General features: G+C 52.1%; 1 protein-coding gene across 1 annotated transcript in view; it reads right to left on the bottom strand.

Moving 5' to 3' along the window:
- SLC18A2 (solute carrier family 18 member A2) overlaps positions 1-21,078 on the bottom strand; it is a 36,821-nt gene that overhangs the window by 7,929 nt on the left and 7,814 nt on the right. The window contains exons 4-15 of the mRNA XM_045803235.2: positions 17,799-17,857; positions 17,434-17,517; positions 17,038-17,130; positions 16,145-16,234; positions 15,974-16,017; positions 15,843-15,903; positions 13,367-13,462; positions 3,691-3,769; positions 3,455-3,506; positions 2,738-2,801; positions 947-1,066; positions 676-809 (exon numbers count right to left, since the gene is read on the bottom strand). Coding sequence (XP_045659191.1) covers positions 676-809; positions 947-1,066; positions 2,738-2,801; positions 3,455-3,506; positions 3,691-3,769; positions 13,367-13,462; positions 15,843-15,903; positions 15,974-16,017; positions 16,145-16,234; positions 17,038-17,130; positions 17,434-17,517; positions 17,799-17,857 — 976 coding nt within the window. The remainder of the gene's footprint in view (positions 1-675; positions 810-946; positions 1,067-2,737; positions 2,802-3,454; positions 3,507-3,690; positions 3,770-13,366; positions 13,463-15,842; positions 15,904-15,973; positions 16,018-16,144; positions 16,235-17,037; positions 17,131-17,433; positions 17,518-17,798; positions 17,858-21,078) is intronic.

Consider the following 21,078-nt stretch of genomic DNA (forward strand, 5'->3'; position numbering starts at 1 on the left):
CCAGTCGGACGAGTCTCTGTCACCACGCGAGGGTTTCATTCACCACCAGGTATGAAGGCTGTCGGGTTAACGTGACTAATGCATTTCAAAATTCAGGTTGAGAATCAACAAGCGAATTTGCTCAGAGGAGGAACACCTTATGCTCAATTCTATATCTTTCATCTAGTTATGATTTTGGTTATGAAACTGCAAACCTGAAGGTGACACATGATCCCGTGTGCTCAGAGGCACCTATACGAGTTTTCCAAACACCCTTATCTACACCAAAACCGTCTCCAGAATCCTTGGCAGTAAGGACTAAAACGCTATCACGGAAAGCTGCGAGGTTTAGGACCTGGCGCAGGAGGCGAAAAAATTATGTTCAAGATTTTCAAGAACTGAAGTAAATTACATTGAACTACCCCATGTCTGCTCGACGAAAGAGCTGTACGGACTGCTAACCTATGTACGAAAATCATGTCATTCTTCACATTTATAAACAAAATGCTTGATATAGTAAAAGAGATATGGCCCATGTGGTATAAACTCAGAAGGAACTCTTTACCATTTATGTTTGGGGAGTTCTGCCCAAACGGAGCAGAAATATATTTTATAAACTAAGCCGTGAAGAAACTATCCAGAAGACCATGCTAAAATGATCAAGAAACACTTGACGACGTCTTAAAATTTTCTTACCATTTTTTCTTCCTTGGCAGGCGGACTTCGAAGAAAAAAGCAGAGAGGAGCAAAAACAATATCAATTATCCCAATGATGGTCATGAGCCACGGAAATCCGACGGCCTTTGCGATGGCCCCACCAGCAGAAGGACCTTTCAGGAAACAGAGAATTACATCAACCTCTCTCCAGATGTCTCACAGACAGAAAGATATAAAAGTTTAAATAATTTGCAATCAGCATGATCGTGCATTAAGCTAACAGGCTGTTCTGAAAAGCCAGCATCCTCACCTATGGCATATCCCATACAGAACGCTACGTCTGCAATGGCATACACGCTCCCGTAGACAGACACGTGCCGCAGGTCGACCAGGTAGCCCATGATGGGCATCATGGACGAATCCACCATTCCTGTGGACAGTCAAGGAACATGGTCTATGGAAAACGGATGTGACCCAAAAATGTGCGGAATATCAGGGACTGTGTCCTAACCTCACAGCCCCACTAGCTCTTCCCCAATGGTCATCACCACCTCTGAGTCTCAAAGCAGGCTGCCCAAGGCATACCCATCACTGAAGACAGGCTGCAGGTCGCTGAGGCTGGGACCGGAACCCAGGCCACCTTTGCCTGTTTTCCACCTTACCTCACCTGTCCTCCATGGTCTGAAGGGCCCATCTTCCAAAGGAGGGCTCCCAGTCCTCTGGTGACTCACAGACCAGGCTTCACAGCCAGTCAGGTGCTGCCCACTGGCTGTGTGGGCCCCTCACCTGCTTCCAGCCGGTGCTTCCCAGATTAAATCCCTTCCGGTCCACTGGCCCCCAGCCCTCACCCGGGGGGCACACCTACAAGCCTCACACACCCCATCGCCATCCAGAAACCCTTGCCTCACGCACAAACCATAAGAAGTTGGAAAGTATCAAGGAAGCTGTCTGAGGGGCCACCCTGCCCTGCTCGGGGAAGAGACGGAAAGGGGCTGCTCAGTTGGGGCTCAAACACACACCACCACCGAGGCCAGTATTAGAATCTCTTGTTCCTTCAGCACAGGGACAGGCGGCATAAAGAGCGAGCATGTGTGCGGAGTCCTGGGCTCAAGGCCCCGGCGGGGTGAGCACGGCCATTCCTTCTCTCTCCGAACATGCCTTCCCCATCGTAAAACGGCGCAGATCGCGATCGGCTACGATGAGGCCGGATCCGGGGACCCCTCCAGCGGGGGGCTCCGACGTGAGCTCCCTCCCCGCCAAGTACTAGCGGCACGAAGAGGCGGGACGTTTCTTTCACTCAACGAGTATTTGTTGATCCCCTAACGCGTGCAGGGTGCTGGGGCCATGGGGTGAACAGAGGGGACAGAAGAGCTGGACGGGCCGCGAAGAGTTGAAACACGAATGACAGTTGTCCCTGACGCCGTGAGGTGCTGTGTGAGGACAAACCTAACGGGGCCTGGGGAGTCCGCAGAGGCTCCCTTCTCTCTTTCCACGGTACCAAAGATTCAGTTCTTGCCTTTAGCCTGGGATAGATTTAGCGTTTACTTTTATTAAGCCCCGTCTGTATATTACAAAGAAGAAACAAATGTGTACTATTTATGGGAAATGTTCACGAGATGCGGACCGTTCCTCACATTACAAAGGCTCGCCCCCTCTGCCGGTGAGAAGTCCCACAGCATGGTGGTGATCGATACCTCAGCTCACCTTTTCTGTACCAGACCTCATACAAAATACATGTGAGGTCTCTGCCCCCCAGGTTCCCAGCGGCAGGTCGGTGCGCAGACTTGAGCCCAAACAAACGCCCTCTGAGTGACGGATTCTCCTGTTTGCCCAGGGGCAGCAACGGAGTGTCCGTTTGTTTCTGTAAATATCAGGCTTTTAAACATCCTGGTGTTCAGGAAATTAATGACTAGGGCGCAGAAGCAGGAATCTATCTGTAGATAAGCGACAGGCTGTACTCGAGCTTGGCCGCCCACAGCCTCCTCTCAAGCTTCCGGAAATTTTAGGTCGAGGGACTACAGTCTGCCCCAGTAAGAGGAAATCTTTCTTAGTCGTGGGGAAAACAAAGTTTTAAATTGAGGCATAAGGTTAGGTGACTTACCAATTGCAAAACCGACTCCAAAGTTGGGAGCTATGAGTCCATAAATGTTTTTTGCAAAAGGAATCTATAAGAGGAAACAAATATTACACTAGAATCACGATATCCAACAGTAAATCTTCCGGGAAAATCCTAAAGACATGTTTTCTCTGGCCTGGTGTGCAGGTTTCCTTCGGAAGGAAATGGGAGGAAGAAGGGGGGGAGGCTTTGGGGAGAACCGGGACCTCCAAGTCTTTAAAAGTTGAAGACAAAATGGGTTTTGCGACCACCAAGGAAAAACTCGCTAACTGCTGAGTTGAGATCAGCCTGGACCATATTCCATTTCTGACAAGGACCAGAAGGCCTCGCTCGCGGCAGATACTGGCCATTGGTAGAAGGTGTTTTATTCTAGAAAAACATCTTGCTATTGTTTGAAGCTAGTTGTCTGAAAGAGGTTAAAGACACTGTAATGTTTAAGATGATGGGGTGGGTAGTGACATATACACTATGCAACAAGACAGACTAAATAACCTCCAGCTGACATAAAATGAAAGTATATTCTTTGGGGACTCTTGTCCAAAAGGTTTAAGATGATAGCAAATTAGAGGAAAATGGAATATGTCATCAGATCAACTACCAACAAAATTCAAACGGCTACAGAAGTTTCCTGGGGATTCTGGCCCAAAGCAAAAGTTTTATTTACAGACCATTGCCACTTGTCCAATATCATCTTTTACTCACACATAAAATGCTGATTCCAACAATTATCATTCCCAGAAGAGCGCAAAGCCACCTACCAAAAAAAAAACACAAAAATACACCTTTAATAAATGATCACTCTGATTTTTCCCCCCAGGCCAAATTTTCAATAGAAATCAAAACAATTGCTTGTAATGACTGAGGCAGAAACACGTAGAATTTGCTTCAAAGAGCTACATTATTGTAACAGAGCGAGCACTGTGCGCCTTTCATCTTACCTCCCCATTTTGTGTGCGAGCATCCCAAAAATATTGGTTCCAATGAGATAAGAGATGCTGGCCGGCAAGAAAGCAATGCCTGTAAATTTATGAAAAGGACACCTTATCAGCATTGATTATCAGTCAAGTGTTAGAAAAAGTAATAATTGTCAGACACCACGATGGTGATTAGAACCGCGGGGAGAAGCCCTGGGGCCTGCACCGAGCAGCTAATATCCGGCGGCTGACGGATCCAGACTGGACCCCACAGGCCTGATCCGTCCCCACAAAGCGGCTGAGACATTCCACAAATGAGATGCACCCCCCCATCAACAGCTCCGTCTCGCCTCCATCTGTGCTGGGGGGGGGTTGCACACACGGCCCGACACGGGCAGCTCCCATCTTGGGAGGGGGGCCCCTGTGACCCCACACGCGCCGTGAACAGCGGCGCCCCCCGCCCCCGGCCTCACCCCTTTGTTACTTTACCGCGGAAGGAAGGCAGGCACAGTCATCAAAAAAACTGAGGCATATTAAGGGCCAAGGAAAAAAGTTAAAATCATCCCAAACCCCACCATTCAGAGAACGAGCATGGTGATCTCCTGTTAGTTCCTACCCACGCAGATAAATGCGTGTGCCTGGGGTTTTAAGAAAGAAACAAACAAAACGGGGGGTTATACTATTGTTCTACACCCTGCTTCTTTCAACGAGCTTTATGAACATTTTTCCAGGTCTAAAAAAATTAATGTCCATGTGGTCTTTTTTTTTTTTTTTTGGTGGCCGAGTCACGTGATGGACATTGACACGTCCGAGATTCGACGCCCTCCCAGAGACCTGGCATCCCCGGACCAAGCCTGTGCCAATTTCCAGCCGCGGGTGGCGGTGGTCACCTTGAACATCGTCTGTGCATTGAACAGAAAGCCCTCCCCGAGTCCCACCTGCCTGGCTGCTGGGGATCTGTCCACATCAGCTCTGTGTGGTCCCCATCTGTTATCAGGACAAGAGACAATGTCTTCTCGAAGGATGGCTTTTCAAACTAGTCATACTTTTAGTGTTCTCCTTGGACTCAGTTATACCAGATTTGATTCTAAGCCTTGCCCACTTGTGGTGAACGTTGCTCTGTGCTTGGTCCCAAGACCGCACAAGCTAGACGTGTACACCAGATACCGGACGGCCAGCAGGTAGGCTCCCGAAACGCACAGGGCCCGGGGCCTTTCTTGTTCCGGCAGCTCAGCAGCGCTCAGACAAGTAGGATCTTGCCCCTTCGAGGATACGGCAGGCTCTCACTGCACCTCCCTAAGCACGAATGCAAGCCATCAAGCCCTCCCGAGAGGCTGAGCCTTCCAGCACAAAGATTAGGTCCAGGAGCAAAATCCAAAACCAAATCATCCCAGGCTTGGTGATCTGGGAAATAATAAAGAGCAATCTCATGGTCGTGTCCCAGGAAACCATTGTCGTCACACTTGTCATACGGGCGGCCAAATGATTGTTGGGTGTAATCAGATTGAGCAAACACGACTGATAGCACAGGTCCGGCTCAGGGCCACAGCAGAGACAATGACCACACACGGCTCTGGTCTCCATGAGCACGTCTTCAAAGGAAGGAATCAGGTGACATCTGAATGGGGACGTGGCTACGTTAGGGACGTAACAAAGGTACGAACGCAGTGCTCTGGGCCCAGAAGCTCCCCAGAGCGGCTGGTAATCAAGCCTAACCTTGAACACAACGGAGTCGAGTCAGTCTGGAGACCAGAAATCATGAGGGCCTTGGTCTCAGGATGAGTGTCTACGGGGTTCGGGGAGGCGGTAAATGGAGGAAGGAAGCAAAGTGTAAAACAAATAACACCACAGGTGCCGCGATAGACAGCCACCAGCACTGGGCCTCAGTGTCAGAGAAACAAAGGAAAATGGAGGTGGGGGTGCCTAGACCCCCTCGAGGAAGGCAGCTGCTCTCCCTCCCAATCACTGCTCTGGAGGATTGAGGTCCCAGATGGGAAGATCCCACTTTTCTAGAAAAGCCTGAACTCGAGGTTCTTACATGAAACCTCGGGATTTGTAAATGTCGGCAACTCATTTTTTGAAACGTTAAGCCCCTGCAGGCGGACACTGAAGCAGCAACCAAACCCACATTCGGGCTGAACTCGGTCCACAGACAGCGCCCAAGGAAGTGGACTGCAAAGAACCTGACCACGAGCCCTGCTTCCCGGTGCGTCGGCCACCTGCCTGACTTGGAGCGGGGTGCCGAGCTCACCCGCGGGGCCTGCGCGTGGACGCAACCGATTTTCCAGAGACGGCAAATCCTCCCAGGCAGCGAACTGCTTCTGGTTCACGCTTCTCCAGGAAAACACACCCAATGTAAGTGTGGCAAGAAGCACGGCGTTCACTCCAGCTCGACACGGACGAGCGGAGACACAGACACCGTTCTGACAGCACGCATCTCCCAGGAAGGTTCTGAGGGTCAAAGGGCAAGCAGCCCTCCCTGTCTGATTCCCCTGCCCTGTCCCTCCCTGTGAGCTCCGCCGTCCTGGCATGGCACCCTGGTGGCCTGGCCTTCCCCAAACTCCTAGCGGCAGGGGGGACCACTGCCTGTTCCCACCGCCCAGCTCCGGGGGGCACACAGCCGGTGCTCGGAGCAGGGCTGAGCACTCAGAAAAAAAAATCCCGTGGGAGGACACGGACTTCCCAGAACCAAACGTATGGAGGGAGGCCACCGTCCGTTGAAGGCAGGGCCCCCCCATCCAGCAGCCTGGCCCCTGGGAATGCGAGGCGGCGGTGGGGTCTGGAGCCGGAATCCTCTCTTCTGGACTTCCAGCTTCGGACCTCAGGCTCCAAGCCCCCGAGATCCGATCTGCCCACAGCTTCGCCATCTCCTGCGTTGCCGGGGCCCCCACCGCACCACACAAGCTACAGAAGCCGTTCTAGGGACTCAGAGAAACCTAGAACCCTCAGCGTGCCTCCTGTCGCAGCCTGCCTGGTGTCCCGAGAGGAGACCACCTGCTTTGCTCTGACAGACCCGGGCTGGGAGCCCACTGCTCCTCCAGACAGCTCTTGAAGGAGCCCAAAGCTTCCCATCACTTCCACCCACTGGTCCTGGTGTGCATTCCAGAGCCTTCCACCTCCTCCCCCCGCCCGACCATCAGCACGAAAAAATGCATCCCACCCACGGGTTGGCTTTCCCAGCAAACCACCAGCAGGGCGCTGGGGCGTTCCCAGTGACTGGGCATCTACCGCTACCCTTCAGCACAAGGTCAAGTGACTCCTCTACCTTGAAACACCGCACCCAGCCCCATGCTGGGCGCACAACACGTGACCACTAGCTCCCGAGGAAGGACCCAGCGAATCGCGGGGCTGGCTCCACCGTCTGGCCCCAGGGTCATGCCTGGCCCCGGAGGCAGTCACTCCTGCTCTGCACCCGGGGAGCCGCCACTCACATAGCCCTCGTGGGGCTCACAGCACACTGACCCGCACCCCCACCCGGTTCCCGCGGGACTCCAGGGGGCATTTTCCACCCTAGGGCAGGACTCTACGTTCTCACTGGAGGCATTCCTCCTTGTCCCTTTCAGACCTTCGTGGGTGCCCAGGGAGATCTTTCTGGATCTGTCACCCACTGGTCAACTTTCTCCCTCCCCAAACCCATATCCCCCGCAAATGCGACAAGAGGTCTTTGTCCATCTCTTCCCAAGGAGGCAAGTGTTGACAGGCGGGACTGCACACAGTGCGGGGGACACACGAGGGAGCCTCTCCTTTGGCTGGGCTGCTGCTCTCTTTACAGGGGTGCACCTCCTCCCTCGTCCCTGCGCCTACAAGAAAATTCACCCACAGGGATCATCCCCCCACCCCTGTGCTTTCATGGAAAGCCTGGCTTTGACCCCAGGCTCGACGGGCACAAGAGGACGAGGCTCAACGCACCACGAAGCCCCCAAGGAGCCGATGCTGGATGGTGGGGATGCGTCCGTGGGCTTCTCCCGACCTCCGAATGACCCATCCCTGAGGTCCCCAAGGGCTTGATTCGGAGCCAAAATGGGGCAATGGTCCCAGTTTGCCCTATCCTAAGGGAGGCTCAGGAGGCCGAAGTCCCCACATTCCGGAGCCACAGCATACAGACAATCCTCTTGTCCTTGGGCATCCGGCCAGGCTGGCAGGACATGCCTCGAGGTCATGGCTGGCTGGGAGTACAGCGGTTCCGCTGCCGAGCAGACGAGGATCCTACCCTCCGTCCCACGCTGCACCACATCATCTTAGAGAACCAGAGGAAAGAGTCTGGCTCCACTCTTCTCTGGAGCCCATTCCCTGGAGCTTACGTTCCCTTTTGGGGTTTGTAAGCCTCCCCAGGAATGGGGTCCCTAAGCCTCTCGGTGTCGGGGGGAGGTCATCTGACCCCGGACTTGAGGGAAAGAGCGATGCCCTGAAAGGATTTTCTCCCCACCACCCCACACTCAGGGCCACCCCCAAGCGGCAGTGGTGTCTGGGGGACGGGCTCACAAGGGAGCCCTCTGGAATATCGGTGGGCCGCCACCTGCCTCCTCTAAAACTTACGGCCCAAAACGCAGCGTTCAATGAAAGCCATCACACTTTGCTTTGACTTCAAACCTTACGGCCTTTTTCCAGAAATGCTGAGGGAAGCAGAGGGGCAGAAGGGCTTCCCTTTGCACACTGGACCGACGCGAGCTCACATGACCTTGCGCGGGGAGGGGAGGCTGCCCGGGCCTCCCGAGAACAGCCGTACCCCCTCCTGGGGCGGGTCCTCACCTCCACCCTCCGTCCTTCTTCCAACGCCCCCCACGGTGCCCTCCACCCCCCAGGGCTCCGAGGGGCCTGAGGGGCTCTGGGAGAAGGGGGCCGCTAGCTGCGGAGCCGCACGGGTGGTGGGCTCGGCTCACACTGGGGAGGACCCGGCGGAACGGGGACAGATACGGATTCTTTTAAAGAAACCCAAGATTCTCTTGAAGAAACCCACGTCTAGGTCCGAGGAGGGAAGGGAGTGATCTCACGGTGGAAAGGGGCGGCGAGCCAGCGGGTGAACATCTGGCCTCGGAGATAAGCCCCGTGAGAGGATCTGATAAAATCGAGGCGGCCTGCGGCCTGCTATCTAACTCGGAGGGCCCAGGGCCTCCGCTGGACTTGAAGGACTTTATAAAGAAAGCCTCGGGCGGGGTCTGGGGAGGAAGAGGACGGAGCAGCCGAGGTGCCCTGCTCGTGGCCAAGACGCAATCAGTCAGGACAAGAAGTCAGTTGGGGGGGCGGGGGGGGGACATCGGAAACACCTGCAAAGGGTCTCAGCCCACGAGCGCTCGCCAAGCAGGCCCAAGCCACCCCGGGGAGAAACGGCGCCCAGGGTGTTCAGCCGGCACCAGCAACAAGACGGGAAGAGCATCTCCTCATCTCTTGCAAAACTGCTTTCCGTTACCCCCCCCCCCCCCGTTAGAAAAAGCCCTTCCCGCTGAAACCCTCTGGGTTTCCTCTGGCGTCTCCCCTGCCAGGAGGTTCTGAGCGAAATTTCTAAGAACGAGCCTTAGGTTTGCTCCAAGAACCCTTCCTCCTCCGCTGAAGGACACGGTTCGGGGCTTGCTCTTGATTTTGTTTTGTGACCTCACGTGCGCTGAAACTCCCCGTTGGCGAGCGGACGGTCAGGGGTTTTCAGTAGAACCACACGGTCGTGCGACCCTGAGCACGCTTTGTTTCCAAACTACTCTTACGGCCGCAAAGAGAAGCCCCACAGCCACTAGCCGTCCCTCCCGATCGTGCCCCACCCCGAGCAGTCTGGGACTTTTTAAGGAAGGATGTGATGACGGAGCACAGAGATTCCGTGCGTCTATAAGGGCCGGGGTAGGGACCCGTGTAAACCGGGAAGCGGCTGGCAAGAAGCCACCCCACAGGGAATAGAACGTTGCCTACGGGAAGGCTGGGGGCACTTAAAAACAGCAGCTTCACTTGGAAGAGAGAGTCTCCATCCAAAGATGGCAATTTATATGCTGAGAGAACTATCAAGAGAAAAGAGATCCCTAGCAAGGATAACCAATAAATTCTTAAAGGAAAAGGTGCACGTGCAGGGACCCGCCGTCCAGGTATTCACCAACGTCCCAACGCTCCAGCAGTCAAACAGGACGGCGTTGCCACAGGACTTCCTGCCGACAGATGGAACAGAAGAGAGAACCCAGAGACCGAGCCAGGGACACACAGTCGTCTCAAGTATGATAAAGGTGGGAACAATCGAGCGGACCCTTGGGATAACTGGCTGGTCCTACAGAAAACAGTAACACCAAATCCTTCTCACACAACCACGCACCTCAGTTAAGTCCGCGTAAATGCAAGATTCTCACGTAAAAAACAAATCATGAATTAGGAGAAACTATGGATGACAAAAATAATCTCCACATGGGAAAGGAGCTACCCTTGAAATGACAAGGACATGAAGGGGCAGATGGCCAACCCCGACTACTGGCATCTTAAATGTTCTGGGGGGCGGGGGGAACCATTTAGAAACTCAAAAGACCTACAACAAAACAAAGGCAATATTTGTGAAACATCTGATAAAGCATTACTATCAATTTACAACAAATATTTAAAATCAGTAAGGACACAACTCCACAGAAAAAATGGGCACAGTAGATCAATAAAAAATCCACAATAGAGGAAATAAATAGGGTTAATAAACGTAAAAAGATGCTCAATTGCACTCAAAGAATTTGAAAAAATAAATCAAAACGAGACCCCCACACACCTTCTCACATACACAACTGGGAAAGAAGGACGGTACTCAAGTTAATGCAACGTTACTAATTATCGAACGCCCACTGAACTTTCAGGAATTTTCACACAGATGTATTTCCAACCACGGACAGGAATACGTGTCAGAATATTTTGCTACAGTATGGTTTCTAAATGGCAAAAACTGGAACTCACCCAAATGTCCAACAACAGGAACTGGCAGAAAGTGGGTGGTATGATTTTAAAATAGAACAATAGCCGATCATTAAAATGAATGATGGGCTTCCAGCTAAACAGGGCAGGTTGAATCTATAGGTTTTTCTCCATTCCCATTCCAAGTTCCATTTAAATTTTAATAAAGGAACAAAAGAAAACCCCACACCCTCCTTTCAACGCCCAAAACAGAGAAAAGGAGAAGAGAGAAAATGCACTGAGAGGGAGGAAGAAGCAGAGGGAGAGGAGTGATGGACACAGCAGAGAACACTGAACCTTCAGCCTGCACAAGGGGCAGCCAACAAGAAGCAACAGTTTTTGTGCCTCGGAACCCAGAACATTCGGGAACTGAAGGCTCCACGTGCTGTGAATGTAAGGCTGAGCCTGTCGACTGGAAAGAGTGCTGAAAGACTGTTTTAAGAGCACTTGCACCCCACCCCACCCCCACCAGCTCTCAATTGCTCACCCTGGAAGGAGACAGCTTCTGTAAAGACGGCCCAGGAACCCTAGGCAGCATGGAGACCAGAGATAACACGAGAGGCTGAGATGGGACAGGAGTGGAAGTCTTCCTACTAAAAGGTAACAGGCTGTTATTTCAACAGCCCCTCCACACATACAAAACCACTTAGAGTAAATATGAAAGGGCTCTTCAAATTTAAGATATGAAGACACCAATTATAAAAATTCAATGGACAGTTTAGAAGATGAAGATGAAAAAAATCAGTGTAGGGGCGCCTGGATGCCTCAGATGGTTAAGCCTCTGCCTTCAGCTCATGATCTCTGGGTTCTGGGATCAAGCCCCATGTCGGGCTCCCTGCTCAGCAGCGAGTCTGCTTCTCCTTCTGCCTCTCCCCCCTGCTTGTGTGTGCATGCTCACTCTCTCTCTTTCTCTCAAATGAATAAAATCTTAAAAAGTCAGTGGAAATAAGAAAATGCAAGACAAGAAATTAAAAGGATAAAACACAGAGGGTCCAACATCGAACCAATAAGAGTAATAGCAGAGAGAAAATGGTGTAGGGGAGAGGATTAATTAAAGAAATAATATAGAATTGTTTCCCAGAACTAATAGGAGGAGCTTCCCAAGTAAACAGGCTAACCAAGCAAGTGCCCAGATAGAGTAGAAGAAAACAGACCCCCTGCAAAAACCAGCATGGACTCTCATAACCCAGAGAGGAAGAGATCCTTCCAGCACTTACACAGGATGAGGAATGAGAAGGACACGAGCCTCCTCAACGGCAACCCTGGACACTAGAGCGCAGTAGGACAGTGACCTCAAAACTGAAGAAAAATAATTGCCAACCAAGAATCATATACCCAAATAGACTAAGTCAACCAAACATGAGTATAAAGAGGTTTGTTGATATGCAGGATCTCTGAAAACTTTACCTGCTACGCACCATCTCTCAGAAAGCAGCTAGAGGATATATTCCATCACAACAGTAGAGTAAACCAAGAGAAAGGAATATAGAGAAGGATATAGGAAACAGAAGAGAGGCAAAGATGCCCAGATACTGGAAGAGGAAATCGTAGGATGACCTAGTGAATAAGTCTAGACTGGAGCAAGACAGAGTAAGGTGGGACAAATGTCCACAAACAAGCAAAAACATGAATAGGTTAGGCTTGCTGGTGTACTTGGCCTTTCACTTCTGCCAGAGATTTTGGGAATATGTTCATAAATGCTACCCTGAAAACTAAAAGTGGAAAGACATGGCAACGACTAACTCCAGGAAAAACAAAAGTTTGTATAAAGAAATAATCACAAAACTCTATATAGCTCTTCTTTGAACGATATTTACATAGTCACAATAACGTCAATACTGAATGCCAATCTAACCTATTTCCTAAAGCAATATAACTGCTTTAGGAAAACGGAAGTTGAGAAAACAGGTCCACATATTAAGACCCAAATTAGAAGAAACAACCAAAAGCTTTGAAGGTGATCAAATCTAAGGAAGGGGTTGGAGATGGGGAGGTAAGGGACAAAGACTACTGGATTTTTCATGATAATTCTAGTAATGCTATTTAACGTAAACATTAAGTACACATGTAACTGGTAAAATTTTTAATTTCATTAATTTTGAAAATTAAATCTACCCATTCTGACATGGAAACATGAACAAACAAGAGGTCACACGGTGTTACAACTGGCAAGATTCCACTTGGGTTGGGCTTTTAAGCATCTCACACATGGTGATAAATGCAGAACCAAATACAGAAAAAGACACAAAACTATTAAAAATGAATATCATGGAGGACTGGGCTGGGAGGAAAAAGATGAACATGAGATTTTAAGATTTACTTCCCTGATCTGTGTACTCTGTTTTTTAAACAATAAAGTATGCATTATTTTCTAAATTAGAAATGTTAAAATTAATCCTCTTAAATCCTGCTTGTGGTTACCCTCTTTCACGTAAATTTTATTGCTGTCCATATACATTTAACATAACTAGTCTAATTCAGAAACATGGAGAGACACCAAATGTATTTTTGCACTCTCGTTTCTGCCCAGGTCTGATGCCTCTCTGCTAATTCTGTATCCATCAGGAATGTTTAAAACACACACACACACACACACACACACACACACACACACACACACACACCTGGAACTGAAACAGACCCCAAACCGCATTGCTACCCTAAGCATAGACCCCATCAAGTGTCAAACAGAAACCATCATTTTATCATCCTGGTACCCGCAGCTTGGCAGGGCTACAATGACAGGACTCACCCCACGGGCAAAAGTTCTAGAATCAGAAGCACCTGCCCCAGTCCTTACCCAGCTGCCACTTGCGGGAACACATGGTCTCCATCATCCAGATGGGCAGGGCTGGCTCCAGCATGGCAATCCCCATGTTGGCAAAGCAGATGGACCCTTCAAGGGAGGAAGAGGGTTAGCGTGCTTCCATTTCGGGTCTTGAGCGTCTCCCACCGATTCCAAACACAGTTAAACCCCACATGCCCGCAGCTGCAACAATCCACTTAGAGGCCCAGAACTTCTACTTTCATGAGAAAAAGATAAATAACAGGTCAAGGGAGAGTGAGGAGGTTGGGTTTATTATTACTATCATCATCATCGTTATTTTTATTAAATAAATATTTTGTTAAATCTATTAAAAAGATACTAATAACTAGAATTCAATATTAAATTTAAACAAAGTATTCAACATTTTTTTCAAGCTAGAATCCCAGAGTCATAAAGGAATTGGAGGGAGCCTTAGAGGTCATTATACCCATCCCAACCTACTGGCGAAGGAGTTCCAATTTATTAACGAAGTAACTTGCCTGAGGCCGGCCCCCTGTGTGGACCACTTCCAGACCACAGATGCTCTGGGATGCCCCCAAATCCAGGACATTCAGTACAGATGGGCTGTTGAGGGTTTGTTTTTTTTTAAATCAACTATCCATATAGTGTATCTCTGCAAATATCCATTACCACCCTGCTAACCAGAACCCTTGGTTAAGTAGAGCCATCGGGAAGACGACGCACAGGGCCGTTCCCCCACGGTGCTGGGAGCTTCCTGTGCCGTGTCCCTGGGAACCTCTAATTTGCCAGAATCCTGATTCAAAGCACACTGTGCAATGGTGGGTAAGGGGCTTACATAAGTGAAGAAAGGTTTTCTTCGTGCTTCGTGATGTTACAGGTGGAACAGTGAAAGGATGCGGACGTGACCGGCTCCCCTCACCTGCCCGCTGTTTTCCTAGATTCGGGGTTGGTCTACTTGCCCTCTATGAAGTAGGGCCAAACTGATACTGTTGTTACGTCTCCCTGTGACCCAGGGCCCATACTCTGAACCCCTCTTTGTCCAACTCTCACACAGCAAACTGACGCCCCGGCCCTAAATCCACCCAGGACCAGGCACGGCCCCCAGGCCCTAAAGCCTGCCAATCCTAAGCTGTTCCCCCAACCCTGCCCTGTCCTTCTCAGACAAACCTCTGGCCTAGGAAACCTGCTGCCTCCTCACGTGGCCTTGAGGGGCGTGGTAACAAAATCTCCTTTCAGTAGCACTGACCTCTCTGGGTCATCACTCAGTCACCTTCGTAAGTTAAAATCCCACCAGAACAAATAGGACACCGCCTGGCCCCCGACTCCCGCGGGGGCGGCTGCCTGGACGTGTGACAGCCTGATACTCAGTGCGGAGTGGATCTTTCCTCCCTGAGGCAGGATGAAGCGATGAGGGTCAAAGAAAGCCCGAGGCGGCGGGTGCCGGGCGGCAGGGAGTCCCACTCTCACCACACCCCTCCTGACTCCACCTGAGGCAGCCCGGGCTCCCCGTGCATCTGGGCACTGGAGTGGTCCCTGCATGGTGCTGGGGGCACAGAGAGGGCCCCTGCGTAAGGCGGGCACCACGCCGGGTTCGCAACGCTTTGGCCAGCAGGCACGATGGGGAGGGTCTAGCCCAGGGTGACACAGGTGCCCCCTGACCAAATCCAGCAGCAGAAGGCTTCAACGAAGCCAGCCTGGGGCCTAAAAAGGCTAACCTGGAATGCTCTTAGCTAGGGCACGCGCCCAGTTCCACCAGACTGCCACAGCCCTAGCAGGAGTTCAGGACCACGGCTTAGACCAATCTCCCCCCCACTGAATCTGAAGCCGCACCTCAGGGCTGCCCTCCCCTGGCTGGACCCCAAGGGCCGCTGGGGACCAGTGGCAGCCCCAGGCAGCGTAACGCCGGTCCCCTGTCAGGCAGCCCCAGGCCTGCGTCACTGAGATGGTCTTGGCAGGACCGTCTCTTGGATGAATGAGGCCTATTATCCTCCCACAAGCCACAGAACCAGAGCTTCCTCTGAGCCCATCTAGGCCAAGAACCCAACGACGGGACCTCCGGTAGACAAGGGGGGTTCCCGGCAGCCTCTCTGGGGCCGCACAGAGTGACCTCTCCACGGGAAGGGAGCTGTCCTCTGGGGCTCTGCCGTCAGCCCTTACTCACGCAGGCCTAGGCGAATCAGACCGCCCACCGACTCTGTCCGGAAGTTCAAGGCCGAACGGGGATGGCACAGACACAAACCGACCTCCGGTCAGGCCATCTCCGTGACCCAGACATCTTTGCCCCATATGAAAACCAACAAAGGAGTCTGGCCGAGCGTCAGAGATGAAGGACGGAAGCAAGCCATTCCTTGTGACGCGTATACAACGTCTTTGCCGTTCATGGGTCTCTACAGCCCAGCATTGCCCGCAGCAAAGCGAACACGGGTTCTCGCCATCCGCCCCCCACGCGCTGGCGGAGAAGAACCAGGGAGACTGAGGCGAGCTCCACCTGCAGCGATGAGGATGTAGGGGTCCTTCAGCAGTGTGGTTAGCGGCGTCCCCTTCTGGCTCTGTCAGCAAAAAGCAGGGGTTAAAAAAGTTGAGATGGCCACCAGAGCACCCTCCTTCCCAGGGGCTTACCTCCGGCTGCACCCGGGACGGCTGGAGCACGAACAGCTGAATAGCTACGAGAGGGAGGAAAAGGGGGAAAAAAAAAAAAAGAGGTGTGGGTCCAAGCACCTGCTGAAACGGATCACCTGCTGACAGCTCACGGCCGCCGAGGTCACGGCCAAGGTGCCCAAGGGGACTCACCGCCATCCAAGAGCACCAGAGCAGCCAGCACCAGGAATGGAGCGGTCTTCCCCACAAACTCGTACAGCACGCTCCCAAAGGGGGGGCCCACTGCAAGGAAGAGAAAGAGGGGCTGGTGCCAGGCCCTGAGACGGATGCCCTCACCCCGACCCCGCACCACCAGAACCATCCACGTGCTTCTGGAGTTTGTACCTTGTCCTAAAAACTATTCAGGGTGGCCACCCTACATTCTACTCAGGTCACGTGCCCTGGTCACTTCCTCCAAGCAGTCTTATACCCAAGACATGGGCAAGAGCAGACAAGGGTCACCCCAAAAGTAAGGACCAGAGAGAAACCAGATCCAGGCCACACAACCGTGCTGCGTAAGGAGCGCAAGAAAATGGGTCCGCGAGGACCTTGTTCCTTACAAACCAGCAAGGGCAGAACGTTGGGCTCCCAAGTGAAGGCCGGGAATGCGACACAGAAGGGAGAGGACCCGAATCTCCTCTCAGGGAAGGTATCTGTGCCCCGGCCAGGGAGATCGGCCAGGGCAGGGGGCAGAGGCAGACTTGGAAGTTAGCAAGGTGAGAAAGTCCTCAGATAGGATGGTAACTCAGAGAATGTCCAAGAGAAAGGAGCTTGGCAGACCATCCTGTTCAAGCCTTCATTTTACATCTGGACCCATGAAGGTCTGGGATTTTTTTCTGCCCAAGGTCACCCAGCAAGCCGGGAGGTGGAGGCAGGGGAGCCCACATCCTCCCAGGTCAGGAAGGTCCCTCCAGTTTTCGCAGGCTCCATGAAAGTGGGGAATAACAAGGGAACAGACTCGGAGTGGACGCAGGGGGAGCTGTGGCCCTCCACCGACAGCAGACAGGTACCTCCCCACAGATGGCCCCCAGGTGGCCCTTGCCTACCTAGCACCCCCATGGCCAGGCCTCCCAGGGCGATGCCCATGGCGTTGCCTCTCTCTTCGTCATCCGTGTACACACTGGCCAGCATGCCCATTCCTAAACAGGAGAAGACATGGTCAAGAGCCAAGCGCTCCAGGGAGCGCCAGTCGTCTGTGACTCGCCCTCCCTCTCTGGCCCAGACCTGCGATCTCCCCAACCTGCTCGATCACGGAAACGTAAGACGAAGCAGAAGCCAAGGAAAAAGCAGTACCTTCCCTAAGAACCCCTCCCCAAGCACCGCCACTAATGCCGTGATCCCCTACATTAACCCTGCCAGGGGCTGGCCAGCGGGGCAAGGCTGGCGGCGCCCCCCACCCCACCCCGGGGCCCTGACTTAACCGGGGTTTTCTGCACACCTACCAGCGACAGAGGAGCAGGAAGAGCCGATGCCCTGCAGCGACCTGGCGATGAGCAGGAAGGCGTAGCTGCTGGAGAAGGCGAACACTGCCGAGGGAGCGGCCCGGCCGCCCGTCAGTGCCAGCCGACGCTGGGCCACGCCGCTCGCACGGGCAGGCACCGTGAGGCCAGCCCTTGACCCGATGGCGCATTTCCGTACTAACCACTCTGCGCTTTTGGGCCACGAACAGCTCTACTGACCCCCTTCTGCAACGCTGACCAATACACAACCCCCCGCCCCCGAACCCGGGGATACATCGATTCCCAGTGTGTGGCCCTCAGAGCCCATCCCGTGACCCACGCGCAGAAGGCAAACAGCAGACACTTACTAATTGTTGACACAAACATGATGCAGAATCCCGCAAACATTGGAATTGGATAGCCAATTCTGCAAAAAGAGAAGCACGGGGAACATTTGGTGACTCTGTATTTTTCTAAGGCTTTATATGGAGTCTCTCCTGCCTACCCTTTGGGATCAGGCGGATAAGTGTTTGGTCGACTTTTCTAAAAATTGATATAGTTGGTGCTTCCTATGTGACCTTTTCGTGTTTGACTGCCTTGGAACGTGAATACATTTCAGGATTGCCACTCTGAACAGAAATTTCTCTGCAATAAATGTTAACACAATATTGGCAAGTAACCCAGAGCATGTCTAAAATACACAACCTGGGTCCCCCTTTTTTTTCTTTTAATTCTTTAATTACTGTCTTTGCTAGAGCTTCTCCAAAGGGACAATGGCAAGCAAATGATTTCAGTAAAAGGTCATCAAGTGATTCGACTGGCAGCAGAGACAAGGGGACTACATCCGAGAGGCACTGGGGATACAAGAAAACATCCGAGTCTATCATCATATTGACCCCAACGGGGCCAGCCTAGAAAAACAGACCTTATTTTCTGTGCAAAAATTCAACATTCTGATTGCTCGGGAAGACCACAGTCCATACAGGGCTCTGCCCCCGGGGGGGCCGGGGTGGTGGGAAGACCCTGGTCTTCTGGTATCACATCCGGGCCTCCCACGGGAGCCAAGCAAGCCACCGCCCACCTGCCAGCACGGGAGGGAGGACAGAATGAGATGTGGGTGATCAGCTGCTACCAGGCACCTGGGACATAGAAGGTGCTTCAGAAAGTGTTTCTTCCCTCAATTGTCTTCCTTCTTTCCTCTCTGTGCCTGCGGAGAAAGCAGCTGCTTGGCTCCTGCCATGTGGATGGGAGAGGACAGTGAAGGCAGCTTCCCAGCCCCTGCTGCCCCGGGAGGGGGTTCAATGCCAGCTGAGTGGCTGCCCTCTAGCAGAATAGCCCAGATCATCTCCAGGCTTTGTTTCCTTCCAGCCCTAGATGCACTGGTTGCTGGACAGGAACCAAGTGAGGACCAAGGAGTCCTGAGCCCCCAGTCACTCAGCCTGGAAGGGCTCTTCTCTTCCAGGTTGGACTTAAAAATCATGATAACAATACCTTCATTTAAAGTTACACTCAATTCTCCAAGTACTTATGCCTATGAGCTCCATGATTTGATAAGGGCAGATGACCACCTCCCCATCTCACAGATGAGGAAACAGAAGCACGAAAAAGTGACTTGTCAAATGTCCTGGGGCTAACTGCACTCGGGGCCATCCTGTCCAGTCCAGGGCTCTTCCCTGCAAACTTCACCACCTCCCCAGGAAGTCAAAGGACCTATGTGGCTTTAAATAGAATCCTTCCAAAAGTTTCTGGTCATACTCCCCTTACCCTCCCCCCCCCCAACTGCTTCATGTGCTCCAGAAACTAGCAAAAATACAAACAGCATTTCAAAATCATGCCAGATTCCCAGACAGCCCTCCTCCCACCGTCCCATACAAAAGTTCCCCTACTAGACCCGAGATGAGCTTCTAATTCACCAGGCGGGGCTCGGAGCCAATCAGGCAAACCAGGAAAGATGCCAAGGTTCGAAACAGCAGCTCAGGTGGGTGTCAAATGGCAGCGTCTCTAACCTCAGCTAGCCTGGAGTGGACTGCTTTGCGCTCTTTACTCAGGCAAAAGAACCCCATTGACAGCCCCAGGCCCGACACAGCTCTGCCGGATACTGAATAAAGAAACTTCCAGGAGGCTCAGAGAGGAGAACTCACAGGCAGATCATTTTTCCCAGCAACTCTTACACATCTTGAGGGAAAAATGGAATATGGCAATGCTTGTAGCTATCTTAGAATAAACACAGGCTTCTCACTCCTTTTCAACACACTCCTTGGAAAACCATGTATTTGTCAAAGCTGGTGGAAATAGCAGCACAACAATGTTCAGTGTGCAGCCCTGATAACTGGCCAGGGCCACCTGGTGGGACACATCTCAAGTAGCTTCTTACCAGGAGGCTCTGGCATTCCCCAAGACTGTAAGTAGGAAACTAGCCAGGGGGTCCCTTGTGATGCTCACTGCAGCTCCGTGAGGTAGCTGGCTGGACCCTCATTTTTCACATGGACGGCCACGGAATTTAAGTAACTTGCCCCAAATTCAGGATAACAGGCCTATCTTGAGGGCCTGGGGGTGTGTCCGGTCCTGCTGGCATACACTTGGGTGGGGATGCCCGTTACGGGAACACAGGGTCACACCACATGAGTGGAACGGTTGGTCCATGGTTTACACAGCCGATAGCCCCGTGCTCACAGGTATACGTGCTTACGTAGGATTCTTGTTACTAATGCCGTTTGCTTTAAAACCGCTGCAGCTATGGCTTTTTTTTTTTAATCCCTTTGGGATTTTAATAAGCACATACAGAAGAACCACACACCCACACTGGAAGGAAACTCAAAGGCTGGCCAGTCCAAAGCCTCGTGCTGGACGAGACAGTGGAGGTTCAACGACAGAGCGGCTCGCCCGTGGTGGCAGAGCCAGCCAACCACTGGATACCCTAGGCTCCTGCGGCTTCCTTCTCGTTACCGGACACACGTGTCCCCTATACTTCCAGCGCCGGCCAGGCTGCTGACTGCACTGCCCGGTGGAAAGTTCTGGGCCGCATCTTTCCCCCAGGGCTCAGCCCCAAGGCAACAGGGCACAATGGGCAGATCCTGGACCCCTCCACCCCATGAACGCCCACCTCCGAACAAAAGTCGTCCAGTGCCCAGAGTCATTGAGTGATGGGCAGATCGCCAGCGCCCTTTCTCCTTCCCCACAACGTCTCCTAAATGGACAGAGACTCGAGTGACATTAGTCATGAACATCTGAGTCAGCCTCTCATCTCAGTGCTAAGCAAAGCTAGATCTGATAGAGCAAACCTTTAGGGAAATAGCCCATTACTGTCCCCTTATGCGTCATCCCAGCCCACGGTCATCCTCCATAGCGCATCGGGGAGCAGTTCATCCAATTGACAGAAGCCTAAAAGTCATATATCGAATCCCCAGGAAAAAAGTACAAAGCAATAAAAGTTATGTTCGTTATATATACTGACACACCAGTGGAGAAACTCCATCGTCCCTGAATCATCACTGAAAATCAATACGCTTTTAATATAAACTAGCTTATCTTTGCCATAGAGACCAACGCAAGCCCCATTCTCAGGGCTGTTAAAACTCAGGCTCCCTCTGCCTGACACAAAGTGGGGGACCCGGAAGGGTACAAACGATCATCAGGTGAGACAAGAGG

The sequence above is a fragment of the Ursus americanus genome, chromosome 6 (assembly GCF_024610735.1).
Source record: "Ursus americanus isolate L20-20 chromosome 6, mUrsAme1.1.p, whole genome shotgun sequence".
NCBI classification, from domain to species: domain Eukaryota; kingdom Metazoa; phylum Chordata; class Mammalia; order Carnivora; family Ursidae; genus Ursus; species Ursus americanus.